The 17,544-nt window shown below is 35.2% G+C and overlaps 1 protein-coding gene across 1 annotated transcript; it reads left to right on the top strand.

Moving 5' to 3' along the window:
• The first annotated feature begins 10,743 nt into the window (after positions 1-10,743).
• LOC125645783 (probable G-protein coupled receptor 19) lies at positions 10,744-12,957 on the top strand. The gene has a single exon (XM_048871608.2). It carries the CDS (start codon positions 10,888-10,890, stop codon positions 12,409-12,411), a length of 1,524 nt encoding a protein of 507 aa, XP_048727565.2. The 5' UTR covers positions 10,744-10,887; the 3' UTR covers positions 12,412-12,957.
• The last annotated feature ends 4,587 nt before the right edge of the window (positions 12,958-17,544 follow it).

Below are 17,544 nucleotides of genomic sequence, written 5' to 3'. Positions count from 1 at the left end.
GAACAGTGATCAATCTGATAACTCCTATAAACAATACAAAATAGCGAGTTGCGCAAACACGGACCCCTGGATACACCAAAGGAGCGATCAGGTGCCTAGGAGGAGTAAGCATCCCCTGTCAAATCCCCAAAACAAATGTATTTGATTTATAAAAAAAAATATGTATTAAAAAAAACTTAAATGATTATAAGGACAAAAGGACAAAATGTCTAGGTTTTTTTGTGGGGGAATATATAATCAATAAAAAGTAAATAGGTAAATAGTTATTAGGAAAAAATATCTAGATTTTATTGTGGATTGATATATAGATAACAAGAGGCTCACAGGCCTTATCAGTCACCTGAGTATTAGTTAAAAGTATCACTAGTCCCACAGGCCTTATTAGTCACCTGAGTATTAGTTATAAGTATCAGTAGTCTCACAGGCCTTATCAGTCACCTGAATATTAGTTATAAGTATCACTGGTCCACATACCTTATCAGTCACCCGAGTATTAGTTATAAGTATCACTAGTCCACAGGCCTTATCCGTTACCTGAGTATTAGTTATAAGTATCACTAGTCCACAGGCCTTATCAGTCACCTGAGTAGTAGTTATAAGTATCACTAGTCCCACAGGCCTTATCAGTCACCTGAGAATTAGTTAAAAGTATCACTAGTCCCACAGGCCTTATCAGTCACCAGAGTATTAGTTATAAGTATATTAGTCCCACAGGCCTTATCAGTTACCTGAGTATTAGTTATAAGTATCACTAGTCCCAAGGCCTATGAAATCTAGAAATGCTTTCCTGTTTTGAATACTATATTCAACAAAAGTACATATACATGTATATTATTTAAGATCACATCTTTCTTTTAAATGTCATCGAAAGTGCCTGAATTGAGGAAAGGCTTTACTTGATAAAATATACGTAACATTAACACAATGTGACTAATTTGGACCCATCCTAAAGTCAAAACCTTGGGGTTGTGAAATTCATAAGTTTGGTGCACCCCTTTCTGCGTTTTCCAAATATGCATTTAGTTTTTATACCATATCAGCAAACTTCAAGAAGTATTTCAAATGATAAAGAAAGTATAATCACTATGATAAGTTTGGCTCAACCCTGGAACCAAATCCTTACCCCCTAGGATCATGAAATTTAAATCTTGATAAAGGACTGCATACACTTTTGAAATATTTATTTGGTTTCAATTTAAGATCAATAGCATTTTAGAAAGGTATTATCTGAATGCTTTACACATCGAGACAAGCTACTGACAAATAAGTTGATGGTACAGGGGGTTTCAACAGTCTCGTTAAAAAGTCAGCATTTCGCAAATTATATGGTCGTAATAACGACCTAGTTTGCCAATACAACCTATCACGGGGTCAAATACTGTCTGAAGTGTTTCATACCGACTGTTAGACCGTTCGTGGCACACTGATTTTGACTACGGATAACTCCGTTTACCTGATCGAGATAAAGGGCTCTCGGCTGGTGTGACCGGGCGACAGGGGACGCTTACTCCTCCTAGGCACCTGATCCTACCTCTGGTGTATCCAGGGGTCCGTGTTTACCCAACTATCTACTTTGTATTGCTTATGTGATTTATGAGATTGATCACTGTTCGTTATCAATTCACGGTATATAACAAGTTTGGCCTCTCCATGGAGTCACAACCACAAGCAAAAATTCAGATTTTTATAATTTAGACCACCTTGTCCAAAATATGCTTAATACTAAATCTGAAAAAGATTGGAATGGTAGTTATCAAGAAGAAGTTAAAAAAAATTATATTGTTCACACATTTAATACCTAAGCATTTTGGTCCCACCCTGATACCAAAACCCCTACCCCTGGGGTCATAAAATTTACAATTTTGGTAAAAGACTACCTATTCTTTCTAGATATTCATTTAGTTTCAATTCAATATCAAAAACACTAAAGAAGATTTTAATTAAAAATGTTTTAAACATAAAAGCTATATACCAAGTTTGGCCCCGCCCTGGGGTCAGAACATTTACCCCGGGGATTATGAAATCTACAATTTTTGTAGAGGCCTTCCTGTTCTACATCACTATGCATTTAGATTTTCTTGCACATGTGCGGTTGTAGAGAAGATGTTTGATAGTTGTCAATGATGAGTAGTTTTTTGCCGTGCTCCTCAAGCTCCAGGAGTTCTGAAATTTACAATTGATGTCCACCGTGTGCCAATGATGCTTCATACCAAATTTGAAAAGAATTGGAATAGTACTTATCAAAAAGTTAAAAATGTTCTACTATTCACAAATTTTACAACCGACCATTTTGGCCCAACCCTGATATTAAAGCCCCAACCCTTGGGGTAATCAAATTTACAATTTTGGTAAAGGATTACCTGTTCTTTCTAAATATCCATGTAGTTTTGATTTAGTATCAATAGCACTAAAGATGTTTTACACATAAACGCTATGTAACAAGTTTGGCCCCGCCCTGAGGGTCAGAACCCCTGTCCCGGGGATCATGACATTTACAATTTTGGTTGAGGTCTTCCTGCTCTACATCACTATGCATTTAGGTTTTCGTGCACATGTGCGGGTGTAGAGAAGATTTATTTTATAATGGTCAATTTTTGGAAGTTTTTGCCCCGCCCCTCAGACCCCAAGGGTGCAGAGTCCTGAAATGTACAATTTATGTCCGCCTTGTCCCAAAGATACTTAATACCAAATATGAAAAGAATTGGAATGGTAGTTATCAAGAAGTTAGAAATGTTCAATGATTTACACAATAGGACGGACGCAGACTAATTGCAATATATCACCTGAGTGACTCAGGTGACCTAATAATAGTACCGGGATACTGTCTGCGGCATCGACTATTGATTACCCCCAAGATTCCGCTGTTTCTCCTCATAATACAACTACTTAGACATTTAGATATTCAAATTCTAAGTATGGCATTTTCATAAATCGTGGAAACGACTTTTTAAATCGTTTATAGGGTTTACGAAATCGTATTTTGTTTTATACATGCATTTTCTACTAGATTAGAGGGGCACGATTGCACTGTCGCACCGCCTAGATCCAGATCAGCGTACCGCCCTCGTCATTGTTTATGTCTAGAGTTTAGTTCTTATAATTCTTACAAAACAACTTACATTGTATCTAGGGTAAATACAGTGATATCATGCAATGACTTCATACGATGTGCACTTTCATATATAGTCTGTTTTTGAATTGTCGAGAAGATGACAAGATCCTCGGATATCCTACATCCAACTTCTACAAACTAGCAGACTCTTAAAGAATCCAGAACTCACATAAAGTAGTCCAGACAAACTAACAGTATCTAATAGAATCCAAAACTCACAGAGAATAGTCTAAACAAACTAGTAGTGTCTACGATAATTCAGAACTCACAGAGAATAGTCCAGACAAACTAGTAGTGTCTACGATAATTCAGAACTCACAGAGAATAGTCCAGACAAACTAGTAGTGTCTACGATAATTCAGAACTCACAGAGAATAGTCCAGACAAACTAGTAGTGTCTACGATAATTCAGAACTCACAGAGAATAGTCCAGACAAACTAGTAGTGTCTACGATAATTCAGAACTCACAGAGAATAGTCCAGACAAACTAGTAGTGTCTACGATAATTCAGAACTCACAGAGAATAGTCCAGACAAACTAGTAGTGTCTACGATAATTCAGAACTCACAGAGAATAGTCCAGACAAACTAGTAGTGTCTACGATAATTCAGAACTCACAGAGAATAGTCCAGACAAACTAGTAGTGTCTACGATAATTCAGAACTCACAGAGAATAGTCCAGACAAACTAGTAGTGTCTACGATAATTCAGAACTCACAGAGAATAGTCCAGACAAACTAGTAGTGTCTACGATAATTCAGAACTCACAGAGAATAGTCCAGACAAACTAGTAGTGTCCAATCGAATCAAGAACTCACATGTAATAGTCAAATTTTACGGACATTAATTGAATTCTGCAATTGAAAAATCAGATCCAATCAAAGTAAAACATTTGGGTTTTTTTCATTTCTTGATAAATACAATCATGTAAATCAAACTCGAGCATAATGTTCAGGGGTCCATGTTTTTCCCACTCTTAATTTTGCATTATTTAGGAGTTATGAGATTGATCACTGTTCGTTATCTTCACCTTTATATAGGAGTTATGAGATTGATCACTGTTCGTTATCCTTTTCATACTGTAAAACATGTAGTCATTATGAACTTAATGAGCAAAAATGAACTAAAATGAACTAAGAAATTTCAAGCCAAACATGAAATAAGAAAAACTCAAGCATATTCTAAAATCCCTAGCCTTTTCTATGGAATTTCGTGTGATTTTTTTCTCTCGCTAAATAGAAATAAAACACTAGCGTGATGTACTCCTCCATGCAACTGGCTCTTTAGGACAATAATCTAGATCAATAACTAGGTAACGGCACAGCTCCTACAAAGAAGTGCCAGTATATATTAGAATCGAGCGAAACAATGTCATTTTCAAAAATTCCATAAGTTGTGTCATAAAAGAGCGAGGATTTATACACTGTTTCTGGGAATTTATCAATGATTTTCTTTATGTAGAATAATTTGATTTAGTTTTTCACAATAACTTCTGTCATTATATTACTCTGAAACCACTACCGATAATTAGGTGTGTTCGGAAAGTTAAGAACTGTTGAATTGTTCAAATCGATGTCAGGCTCCCATAACGGTCATTTATCAAATATGATTCACTAAACAGTATGCCATGGGCAAATAGAATGACATGAAAATGTTTAAGGACGTGCAGTCAGCGAAGATGCTTCATTGCTCACTATCGAAAATGCAAGCATCGCCTTCAAGGCAATTACTTCGATTTAACAAAAGTGTAGAGATTTGTGACTGCCTGCCGAAATCAATATAAGTAAGGAAACTCGACTCCTTTATAAAGAATATACCTGGTCATAATAACAAAAAATCATTACACTTTCAACAGTGAAATACTGAAATTTATCCAATGAATAAAACGTTGTAGTTTCCCAGTTGCCATTTTCACACTGTGAAAATAACAACTGGGACTATTTGCCGCGATATTCATCCGCGATACATAAGATCACCAGGTCCTTCATTTTAAGCTATATATACTTTTTCATGTTTTTTATTTGAGTACTCAAATCAAATTTGAATTGAGGTTGTCTTATTGTTCAAATGTATTGATTTACATATGATATAAGGCACTATATTTTCTGCACACTATAGTTTTGAACGTCAATACAGCTAAAAGTGCGTAAGGAAAAACAGAAAATCCTATGTTTTTATTGCTGGATATGGAATTTATTTCTCTCGTGAGACAGAATTTTTAAAACTGCACAGTAGTTAGTCAATTTAATATATCTATTAATTCAGAATCAAAACGAATAACACATACATAATCTTTTTTATTTATTTTTTTTATCACAATATCATACCTAAATCTATTTTTAAATTTGATTAATCTGGTAGAGTTAGATTATTTGGTGTGAAGATGTGATTGCGCATTCAAATATTCGTGTGAACGCGATTCAGATTTTAATGCGCAGTAACTTGCGTTTGATGCGCATTCAAATTCTTCGTGCGAACAGGACATTAATGTACTTATTAACCTTATGTTATGTTCCTCGTACTTTACCTGAGTTATGTCGGCTATATCTTTGCTTCTGAAATAACACCTACGTAAGATAGGTAAATTTTTCGCATTTCGGTGTGAGTACTATTTTCTCCAGACCTACCCATAGTATACAACATGAGGGAAACAGGACAGTCCCTTCAGGGTGCAGTAAGCATCGTGTCATAAATAAAACAGTTTCTCATTAACTTATCCAGGTAAATTTCCTTTGAAGAACTCAAATCAATGTATGAAAACTGATGTGTCCAATACATCCATTAGAGCAGACCAACAATGAATCAAAAGTGTTCAATTTCTCTCATTAGAAAATGAAAAACAAATTGGAAATTCAAAGTCAACCGCTAGTGGGAAAAATGCAGTAAGGACGGAAGATGAACTGCCAATACCACTGCTGAAATGTACAAGGATGTAACCATTTTGAAAGTCTTAAAATTGGGGAGTGGGGAATTTCGTGTTTGTACAATGGGTCCCATTGATTTTGAGCAATATGACAAGAGACAAAATTTGCCGTTGGTTGTGTCACCGAATTATTACACGTCTGATTTATAGATTAACATGAATCACGGGAAAAGACAAATAAAATGGATTAACCAAACAAAGGTGAAGGCTTTCTGTAGTGAAATACAGAAGAAAACCCCGTATTCAATGATTTTCAAGTCAAAGCGAACTGCAGCTCAGATTCCCATTCAAAGATGGTAATTATGTAACCGAAAGTGAAACAGATTTTTCTTAGAAAAATATATCAATTATCAGGATACCCAAAAAGACGTATGTTCAACAATGCGAGCGGTCGCGTGCAATCTCCAACGCTCGCTCGTACACGCATGGCGGACAACGAATGATGTTCTTATGTCATAATCGTCCAACACATGTAACAGCAAATTGTACTTATGGTTTCATGCCAAACCACGGCAGTCAACAGATAGATCCACCCCTCTGTTTTACCAGACGTTTTACCCTGTGACTTTGCCCTCTATTTACTCGATTTCAACGATCTGCTAATGTGAATAGGAACTACATATGTATTCTAAGGAAACGTTAATTTTCCATGAATTCAACATTTTGTATGTTATTTGTCCACGATCACTATTTGATGAATAACATAATATCATATTATGCTATCTTTTATTTTAAACACCAAAAGGAGACCCCATTGCCCAGCCCAGTTCTTGTTGGGGGTGGGGTTATTTGGCTGGAAGATTTATACATATACTTGGGTTTTGTTCAGTACTTAAAACGAGTGGTTTGAACATGTTTTATTGCATTATAAAAACTTATGGAGTTTCCCCCCAAGAATAATTGATTACAAATGTAATGAAGCAGATTAAATACCACAATCATACATGTTCTTGTAACGTAAATTATATTACTATCACGAAAATCTGCAATATAAATTTCTGCACAGAACAGTCAAGATTCACACTCTAAATTGTCGCAAACAAAACAAAGTTAATACCAGTATGTCGGCTGTTTTTAGATGCATCACAAGACGGCATGTTTACAGCCTAGTCAGTGAGCCAAGCGCATAAACTTCGGAAAGTACGGCGATTTTGAGAAAATAAAACATGTGTGGGAATAACCCACACTGATTAAAGACCAGAAAAGAAAAATCTCTAATATCACAAAAATAATGTTCTCGTCTATCATTCAAAATAATACTTTGCACATGAAAACCCTTTTTTTTTTTATAAAGCTGATACATGCTGAATATAAGACGTTTATAAATACCATCCAGAAAACGGGGGGAAAGCAAGCATAATTCAATGGGAAATGTTTTGACTATTACTCAAATTATGCTTGTCAACCTAACCAACTCAGTATTTGATATCTGAAACAAGTGTCGATAATCACAATGGAGCCATGATGTCAATAATCACAATGGAGTCCTGGTGTCGATAATCACAATGGAGCCATGATGCCAATAATCACAATGGAGCCATGATGCCAATAATCACAATGGAGTCATGATGCAAATAATCACAATGGAGTCAGTCGGCATTGTCCCCGCCGTAATCGTAAGAGAATTCAAAACCGCAAGAACGACATACCTCTTTTTTTTTTTTTAAATAAACAACATATCTCGTTTTATCATTTTTAAAAATTTTGATTAGTTTATCATTTTTCTTATATATTGGACGTGATACATGACAGAACACATCGTCACGAGGGGGCGTGTGTGGACTCCATCATCACGAGGGGGCGTGTGTGGACTCCATCATCACGAGGGGGCGTGTGTGGACTCCATCATCACGAGGGGGCGTGTGTGGACTCCATCATCACGAGGGGGCGTGTGTGGACTCCATCATCACGAGGGGGCGTGTGTGGACTCCATCGTCACGAGGGGGCGTGTGTGGACTCCATCATCACGAGGGGGCGTGTGTGGACTCCATCATCACGAGGGGGCGTGTGTGGACTCCATCATCACGAGGGGGCGTGTGTGGACTCCATCATCACGAGGGGGCGTGTGTGGACTCCATCGTCACGAGGGGGCGTGTGTGGACTCCATCATCACGAGGGGGCGTGTGTGGACTCCATCGTCACGAGGGGGCGTGTGTGGACTCCATCATCACGAGGGGGCGTGTGTGGACTCCATCATCACGAGGGGGCGTGTGTGGACTCCATCATCACGAGGGGGCGTGTGTGGACTCAAAACCGTGGTTTACGACGAGGGACAGAACGTGGATATAAACCTATTGTAGATTGGACTATATGTATATACCAACGTATCCTGCTCGTACCTACCATAGGTGTGATATAATAACTGTATACCTGTATACGTACCTATATCATAGGTGTGATATAGTAACTGTATACGTACCTACCACCGGTGTGATATAATAAATGTGCCTGTATACGTACCTATACCATAGGTGTGATATAATAACTGTATACGTACCTACCACAGGTGTGATATAATAACTGTATACCTGTATACGTACCTATATCATAGGTGTGATATAATAACTGTATACGTACCTACCACCGGTGTGATATAATAAATGTGCCTGTATACGTACCTATACCATAGGTGTGATATAATAACTGTATACGTACCTACCATAGGTGTGATATAATAACTGTATACCTGTATACGTACCTACCATATGTGTGATACAATAACTGTATACCTGTATACATAGGTGTGATAGAATAACTATGTACCTGTATACATAGGTATGATATAATAACTGTATACCTGTATACATAGGTGTGATAGAATAACTGTATACCTGTATACATAGGTGTGATAGAATAACTGTATACCTGTATACATAGGTGTGATAGAATAACTGTATACCTGTATACATAGGTGTGATAGAATAACTGTATACATGTATACATAGGTGTGATAGAATAACTGTATACCTGTATACATAGATGTGATAGAATAACTGTGTACCTGTATACATAGGTGTGATAGAATAACTGTATACATGTATACATAGGTGTGACAGAATAACTGTATACCTGTATACATAGGTGTGATATAATAACTGTATACATAGGTATAATAGAATAACTGTGTACCTGTATACATAGGTGTGATAGAATAACTGTATACCTGTATACATAGGTGTGATAGAATAACTGTATACCTGTATACGCATCTATAACATAGGTGTGATAGAATAACTGTGTACCTGTATACATAGGTGTGATAGAATAACTGTATACCTGTATACGTACCAACCATAGGTATGATAGAATAACTGTGTACGTGTATACATAGGTGTGATAGAATAACTGTATACCTGTATACATAGGTGTGATAGAATAACTGTATACCTGTATACATAGGTGTGATAGAATAACTGTATACCTGTATACATAGGTGTGATAGAATAACTGTATACCTGTATACATAGATGTGATATAATAACTGTATACATGTATACATAGGTGTGACAGAATAACTGTGTACCTGTATACATAGGTGTGATAGAATAACTGTATACCTGTATACATAGGTATAATATAATAACTGTATACCTGTATACATAGGTGTGATAGAATAACTGTATACCTGTATACATAGGTATGATAGAATAACTGTGTACGTGTATGCATAGGTGTGATATAATAACTGTATACTTGTATACATAGGTGTGATAGAATAACTGTATACATGTATACATAGGTGTGATAGAATAACTGTATACCTGTATACGTACCTATACCATAGGTGTGATATAATAACTGTGTACCTGTATACATAGGTGTGATAGAATAACTGTATACCTGTATACATAGGTGTGATAGAATAACTGTATACCTGTATACATATGTGTGATAGAATAACTGTATACATGTATACATAGGTGTGATAGAATAACTGTATACATATATACATAGGTGTGATAGAATAACTGTATACATGTATACATAGGTGTGATAGAATAACTGTATACCTGTATACGCATCTATAACATACGTGTGATAGAATAACTGTATACCTGTATACGTACCTACCACAGGTGTGATAGAATAGTAGTCATGATCCGATAGGTGTGTATGAATGATATTTCAATTCTCTCAAATACAGAATCCATTCATTTTAGTTATGATCTTTTTCTTGCTTTCATGAAGCCAACATTTCTTGGTATGCAATATAAAAATATTTATTTATTATCAGATTAACTTTTGCAAGCAACCTTAGATAAATTCGTCCGTACATGAAATAGACCTCATACCCTTATTAGCGTATATTATGATATCCAGATTGTAAATGATTCGGAAATAGCATTTTCTATAATATTGCCATCTATTATCGTGTAGGTTACCAGATTGGTTCAATCAAATAAAAACACACACACAGCAATGTGTTCTGATTTAGGCGGCAGAGTTATCTACTATTGACATGACGAAACTGTAAAAACGCTCTTCCGCTTTCTCCTGGCAAGCACTGTATGTGTTTCTGATAGGATTCTTTAGGTTTTTGAATAGACGAACTTGACATTGACCTAATTAGAATTATAAAGCTGTTTTCATATCCCCCCTCTGTGTGCCGGGTTATTATGACTGATGGTTATTTGTACTCGATCAGTGCTGATACATCAGACTTACTTCTACAGTGACATTTAATGTTTCGATTTATCTTGAAAATCTATCTTTATTCAATATATAAAGCATCGAAAATGATAAACCGGTGTTCAGATTAATATCCATTATGTGTCAACCGATAAACGTTTTTTATGTTAAAAGAGAAGTGAGTAAAACAACCAATTGGATGAAAATTTTATATTCTTTTCAATGATTCATAATGTCAAACTCCGGGGACTCGGCAGCTTGTGCAGGCTCATCATAGCCATCGAGGAGTGCTCCGATATACGCTCGGAGCATTGTTATTGCTCTTTGCTGTTGTTACTAAAGAGCATCGAAAGGGTCAGGATGTCTTCAGCGAATCAAACTTTGGAAGAATTGACTTCAGAAGCTGTGGCGATCAGGTTACCTGTTCGAGTCTTCACAGGAATTGTAGCTGTTTTCGGTGCTATAGGAAACAGTCACGTGTTGTATCTTTATTACACTCGGTTTAAAAGATCAACTTACAGGTGGTTTGTCTTGTCGCTGGCTGTCATTGACATGACCGGATGTTGTGTTTCCATGCCGTTTGAAATTGTGGACGAATCCTTGCCGCATTCCTTCAGCGATCCAGTGTCGTGTAAGTTATTTCGGTTCGTTAATTATATCGTAGCTCTTACGTGTGCGTTTACATTAGTCTTAATAGCATCGGAACGATATAGAAAAATTTGCAAACCTTATGGAAAACAAATGAGTGAAAGACGGGCCAAGAAATATGTAATAGCTGTGATTGTCGTAACATTTATCGTGTCAGCGCCTGTGCTTTACATATACGGACCTAAAACTATTAAAATAAATGAATTTTTTTACGGCAAGGAATGCACGTGGGGTGACCACATGGCTGACCATTCAACATTTGGGTATGCGTATGCAGGTTTCCTAACTCTCATTATCGTAATCTGCATGTTTTGTCTGATTGTTATATATTCTATTATTGGATTGAGATTGAAGAAACATGAACGTCAAATGAGGGCTAGGCTAAATAGGAACCACCGTAATTCGGTGAAATTAAACCGCACGTTTTGTTCCTCAAGTGACCTCTTTAAAATGAAATCGTCTGTGAGCCCAAATAGCGCACAACGTCTGTCTCACAGCTGTGAGGAATTATGTGATTCACCAAAAGTGCATCTTACAAATTTTAGTTTCTTCCAGCAAAGCTACACAAAAACCAATGCTACACGCCAGGAACAAGAGAATGATTGTGACGTCAGAGGCAAAAGTGAAACAAGCGAGGAAGGACAGGGAAAACGTGATGAAAATATAAACATTTCAAACCACTCGAAAACCAATGTAATAAAAGAGGCAAGCAATTTGGTAAACAACCCGGATGCAAAAACTGCCACTCCTGCTCCCGAGGAAACAAGAAACCTGGACATGAAACTTCTCAGCAAATCCTTTCCTGTTGAAAGAAAAGAGAAGAATATAACAAAAGTGCTTGTGGCCATCACTTCTCTATTTGTTGCCAGTTTTCTTCCCTACATCATCGTGGTCATTGTATTTTTTACAAATCCACATTATGAAAACAACATGACATCATCTGAACTGGTGCTGTACCTGACTGGCTTCCGGTTATATAACATTAACAATATGGCAAATCCAATATTTTATTTCTTATTTGACTTGAAATTCCGGGAGGAGTTTTTAACTTTTTATCGATCTTTTTGTGGGGAAAGCATTGGACTTTGTAAACTGTAGTGTAACTTTATAACGTTTTACAGTTATGATGTAAACTCTTTACAGTTTTCGTCCCTCTCCTGTGTGCAGGACGCCGTGAATGTATTCAGTATTTGGAAACTCCATATTCAGCCTAAAGACCATAATTGTCTCGTTCTTATTATAGTCGATATTGTGTTTTCAAATAACGAGGTTATATTTTTGTTACGAGGTTAATTCCAAGAATATCTACTCTTTTCTTTAAATGTGTATCATTATAGATGACATGTATATGCACTGAACAAAAGTGGTTACTAATTTTCTAATATGTTGAAATAGTAAATGTACGAGTTAATGGCAAATTTCATTTTATAAGTGATTGACACGTGAAACAAACGATGGATGTTTACGATATTTTTATCATGGTTTATCTAGATAGAATAATATACAACAATTTATTGAGCTGCGGCTGGGGAAAATGTTACTTCGTATTCCTCTTTAAATGTTTATCTCGTAAATGAATTGATTACAAAGAAACTAATCAATGTGTGTATCCAATATTTGAGGGAAATAAAACTGTACATCTGTTGTGCTTTTCCTCTCCATGGAACATTATAACATTATAATGTGCCGTATTTAACATTCCATTTAATTGTCACATAGGGAGGATTCCCACGGTGTTTTTGAAGTTTTAGGTTAGGATCATTGTGTCTTAGTAATTAAGTAAGGGCCATGATGTCATAGCAATCATGTATCACTATATCTTTGTAATCAAGTTCTCATGATGTCTTCGTAATTTAGTAATGATCATGATGTCTTAGTAATTTGATAAGCATCATAATGTCTTAGTAATTAAGTAAGGGTCATGATGTCATAGTAATTAAGTAGGATCATGATGTCATAGTAATTCAGTAAGGGTCATGATGTCATAGCAAGCATGTATCACTATATCTTAGTAATTAAGTAAGGACCATGATGTCATAGTAATTAAGTAAGGGTCATGATGTCATAGTAATTAAGTAAGGGTCATGATGTCATAGTAATTTAGTAGGTGTCACAATGTCTTAGTAATTAAGTAAGAGTCATGTATGACTTAGTAATTAAGTAAGGGTCATGATGTCATAATAATTTAGTAAGTGTCGCAATGTCTTAGTAATTAAGTAAGAGTCATGATGTCTTAGTAATTAAGTAAGGGTCATGATGTCATAGTAATTAAGAAGGGTCATGATGTCTTAGTAATTAAGGTAGGGTCAGTTTGTATTAGTAAATAAGTAAGAATCATTATATCTTAGTAATTAAATAAGAGTCACAATGTTTGAGTAAGTCCTTCAGGATCACAATTTCTTAGTAATAAGTAAGAGAAGGTCAAGGTATATCAGTAATTATGTAGGTGAAGATAAGAGTGTATTAGTAATTACTTAAGTGAAGATTATGGTGTATTAGTGATTAAGTAAGTAAATATCAGAGTATATTAGTTATTATGTAAGTGAACATCAGTGTGATTAGTAATTATGTAAGTGAAGATCAGGGTATATTAGTAATTATGTAAGTGAAGATCGGAGTGTATTAGTAATAAGTGAAGATCAGGGTGTGTTAGTAATTATGTAAGTGAAGATCAGTGTGTATTAGTAATTATGTAAGTGAAGACCAGGGTGTATTACTAATTATGTAAGTGAAGATCAGGGTATATTAGTAATTATTTAAGTGAAAATCAGGGTATATTAGTAATTATGGAAGTGAAGATCAGGGTGTGTTAGTAATTATGTAAGTGAAGATCAGGGTATATTAGTAATTATGGAAGTGAAGATCAGGGTGTGTTAGTAATTATGGAAGTGAAGATCAGGGTATATTAGTAATTATTTAAGTGAAAATCAGGGTGTGTTAGCAATTATGTAAGTGAAGATCAGGGTATATTAGTAATTATTTAAGTGAAAATCAGGGTACATGTATATTAGCAATTATGTAAGTGAATATCAGGGTGTGTTAGTAATAAGTGAAGATCAGGGTGTGTTAGTAATTATGTAAGTGAAGATCAGGGTATATTAGTAATTATGGAAGTGAAGATCAGGGTGTGTTAGTAATTATGTAAGTGAAGATCAGGGTATATTAGTAATTATTTAAGTGAAAATCAGGGTGTGTTAGCAATTATGTAAGTGAAGATCAGGGTATATTAGTAATTATGTAAGTGAAGATCAGGGTATATTAGTAATTTTATAAGTGAAGATCAGGGTATATTAGCAATTATGTAAGTGAAGATCAGGGTGTATTAGTAATTATGTAAGTGAAGATCAGGGTGTATTAGTAATAAGTGAAGATCAGGATATATTAGTAATTATGTTAGTGAAGATCAGGTTGTATTAGTAGTAAGTGAAGATCAAGGTGTATTAGTAATTATGTAAGTGAAGATCAGGGTGTATTAGTAATTATGTAAGTGAAGTTCAGGGTGTATTAGTAATTATGTAAGTGAAGTTCAGGGTATATTAGTAATTATGTAAGTGAAGATCAGGGTGTGTTAGTAATTATGTAAGTGAAGATCAGGGTGTGTTAGTAATTATGTAAATGAAGATCAGGGTGTATTAGTAATGATGTAAGTGAAGATCAGGGTGTATTAGTAATAAGTGAAGATCAGGGTGTATTAGTAATGATGTAAGTGAAGATCAGGGTGTATTAGTAATTATGTAACTGAAGATCAGGGTGTATTAGTAATTATGTAAGTGAAGATCAGGGTGTATTAGTAATTATGGAAGTGAAGATCAGGGTGTGTTAGTAATTATGTAAGTGAAGATCAGGGTATATCATATACCTAGTAGTGTATCAGCCCTGATACACCTATCTTGGCTAGGGTGAGACAGCTGCAAGTAGGTAGGGCTGTCTCGCCCTAAGGGCCGAGATATCTCTGTCTCGGCCCGTTGTCAAGGGGCTGTCTCGCCCTCAAATTTCAAATGGCTATTTCTTCTTTAATCTTTTGAAATCTAACATAACTACATGACAAAATGATGTTAGACACAATTTTTTTCATATATAAAACTTTCTTCCACGACAAAATTTAATTTAAGCAGAAAAATTAAATAAAAACGTTTTTGAAAACAGCGCTAAATTGTAGCGAGTATCTAAGCAAAGGGGGGTAACCCAAGTAACAATTGTTTATTTAGAACAATAACACGTTTAACTTCATTTCAAAACAATCAACGTTCTAGGTGACAGAAAACAGTAGGAGGATTATGGAGGGTGATACTGAAGCATTTTCAGAAATCCCCGGTCCTAATGGAGATAAAATGTTAATTTACAGCAATTTTGATGTAGAAAACTGTTTTAAAACGATTTCTGAAATCTAAAATCCCGAGGACTTGGCAATAAAACGAGAAAAGTAGAACCATTATCTTCCGACGTATTTCAACGACTTATAGATGCTAAACAGATGGGAAACGGTAAAAAAAAAAAACTTACTTCAGTATAAGGTAACATTCCTTAAGCAAAGAAATAGCAGCATCAGATCTGTAAACATTCCCGTTCATACGATGACGCCACGTAAACAAAGTTCTACAACTCTTACAAATTATATGAAATATTGAAAACGGGTGAGTTTGGTAAATCCGAAAAAATAAATAAAAATCAGCAATGGAATAAAGCTACAAAACCCAGACTTTAGCATGTTTCACAATGTCAATAGTACTGGAAACGTAACCATTAAAGTAAACTCTCTGAAGGAATGAAATAGTCAAATATCGTTGTACAGTATACCATGTATTTATGTTTGGGTCAATGACCCCCCCCCCCCCACCCCCCACCCCACCCCCCAATTTAAAAAAAAATGTTTATCAACTTGTTGTGTTTTAGGTATATGATATAAACAATATCACACTCTAATGTTGATCTCGGACCTGGGATTGCCCCTCGAGTGATCTCGGGGCCAATCCCAGGTCCGAGATCAACATTAGAGTGTGATATTCTATATATATTAGTAATTATGTAAGTGAAAATCAGGGTGTGTTAGCAATTATGTAAGTGAAGATCAGGGTGTATTAGTAATAAGTAAAGATCAGGGTGTGTTATTAATTATGTAAGTGAAGATCAGGGTGTATTAGTAATTATGTAATTGAAGACCAGGGTATGTTAGTAATTATGTAAGTGAAGATCAGGGTGTATTAGTAATAAGTGAAGATCAGGGTGTGTTATTAATTATGTAAGTGAAGATCAGGGTATATTAGTAATTATTTAAGTGAATATCAGGGTGTGTTAGTAATTATGTAAGTGAAGATTAGGGTGTATTAGTAATTATGTAAGTGAAGATCAGGGTATATTAGTAATAAGTGAAGATCAGGGTGTATTAGTAATTATATAATTGAAGACCAGGGTGTGTTAGTAATTATGTAAGTGAAGATCAGGGTGTGTTAGTAATTATGTAAGTGAAGATCAGGGTGTATTAGTAATTATGTAAGTGAAGATCAGGGTATATTAGTAATTATGTTAGTGAAGATCAGGGTGTATTAATAATTATGAAAGTGAAGACCAGGGTGTGTTAGTAATTATTTAAGTGAAGATCAGGGTGTATTAGTAATTATGTAAATGAAGATCAGGATGTATTAGTAATTATGTAAGTGAAGATCAAGGTGTATTAGTAATTATGTAAGTGAAGATCAGGGTGTATTAGTAATTATGTAAATGAAAATCAGGGTATATTAGTAATAAGTGAAGATCAGGGTATATTAGTAATTATGTTAGTGAAGATCAGGGTGTATTAGTAGTAAGTGAAGATCAAGGTGTATTAGTAATTATGTAAGTGAAGATCAGGGTGTATTAGTAATAAGTGAAGATCATGATATATTAGTAATTATGTTAGTCAAGATCAGGGTATATTAGTAATAAGTGAAGATCAGGGTATATTAGTAATTATGTTAGTGAAGATCAGGGCGTATTAGTAGTAAGTGAAGATCAAGGTGTATTAGTAATTATGTAAGTGAAGATCAGGGTGTATTAGTAATAAGTGAAGATCATGATATATTAGTAATTATGTTAGTCAAGATCAGGTTGTATTAGTAGTAAATGAAGATCAGGATATATTAGTAATTATGTTAGTGAAGATCAGGTTGTATTAGTAGTAAGTGAAGATCAGGGTGTATTAGTAATTATGTAAGTGAAGATCAGGGTATATTAGTAATTATGTTAGTGAAGATC

The sequence above is a fragment of the Ostrea edulis genome, chromosome 6 (genome assembly GCF_947568905.1).
Source record: "Ostrea edulis chromosome 6, xbOstEdul1.1, whole genome shotgun sequence".
Classification (NCBI taxonomy): Eukaryota; Metazoa; Mollusca; class Bivalvia; order Ostreida; family Ostreidae; genus Ostrea; species Ostrea edulis.
Note: the sequence above shows the minus strand (reverse complement) of the source record. Positions and strands in the feature narration are given on the sequence as shown.

Bases quoted from the DNA above. Each gene is read 5' to 3' on its own strand.
- LOC125645783 (XM_048871608.2), top strand. From the start codon at position 10,888: ATGATTCATAATGTCAAACTCCGGGGACTCGGCAGCTTGTGCAGGCTC.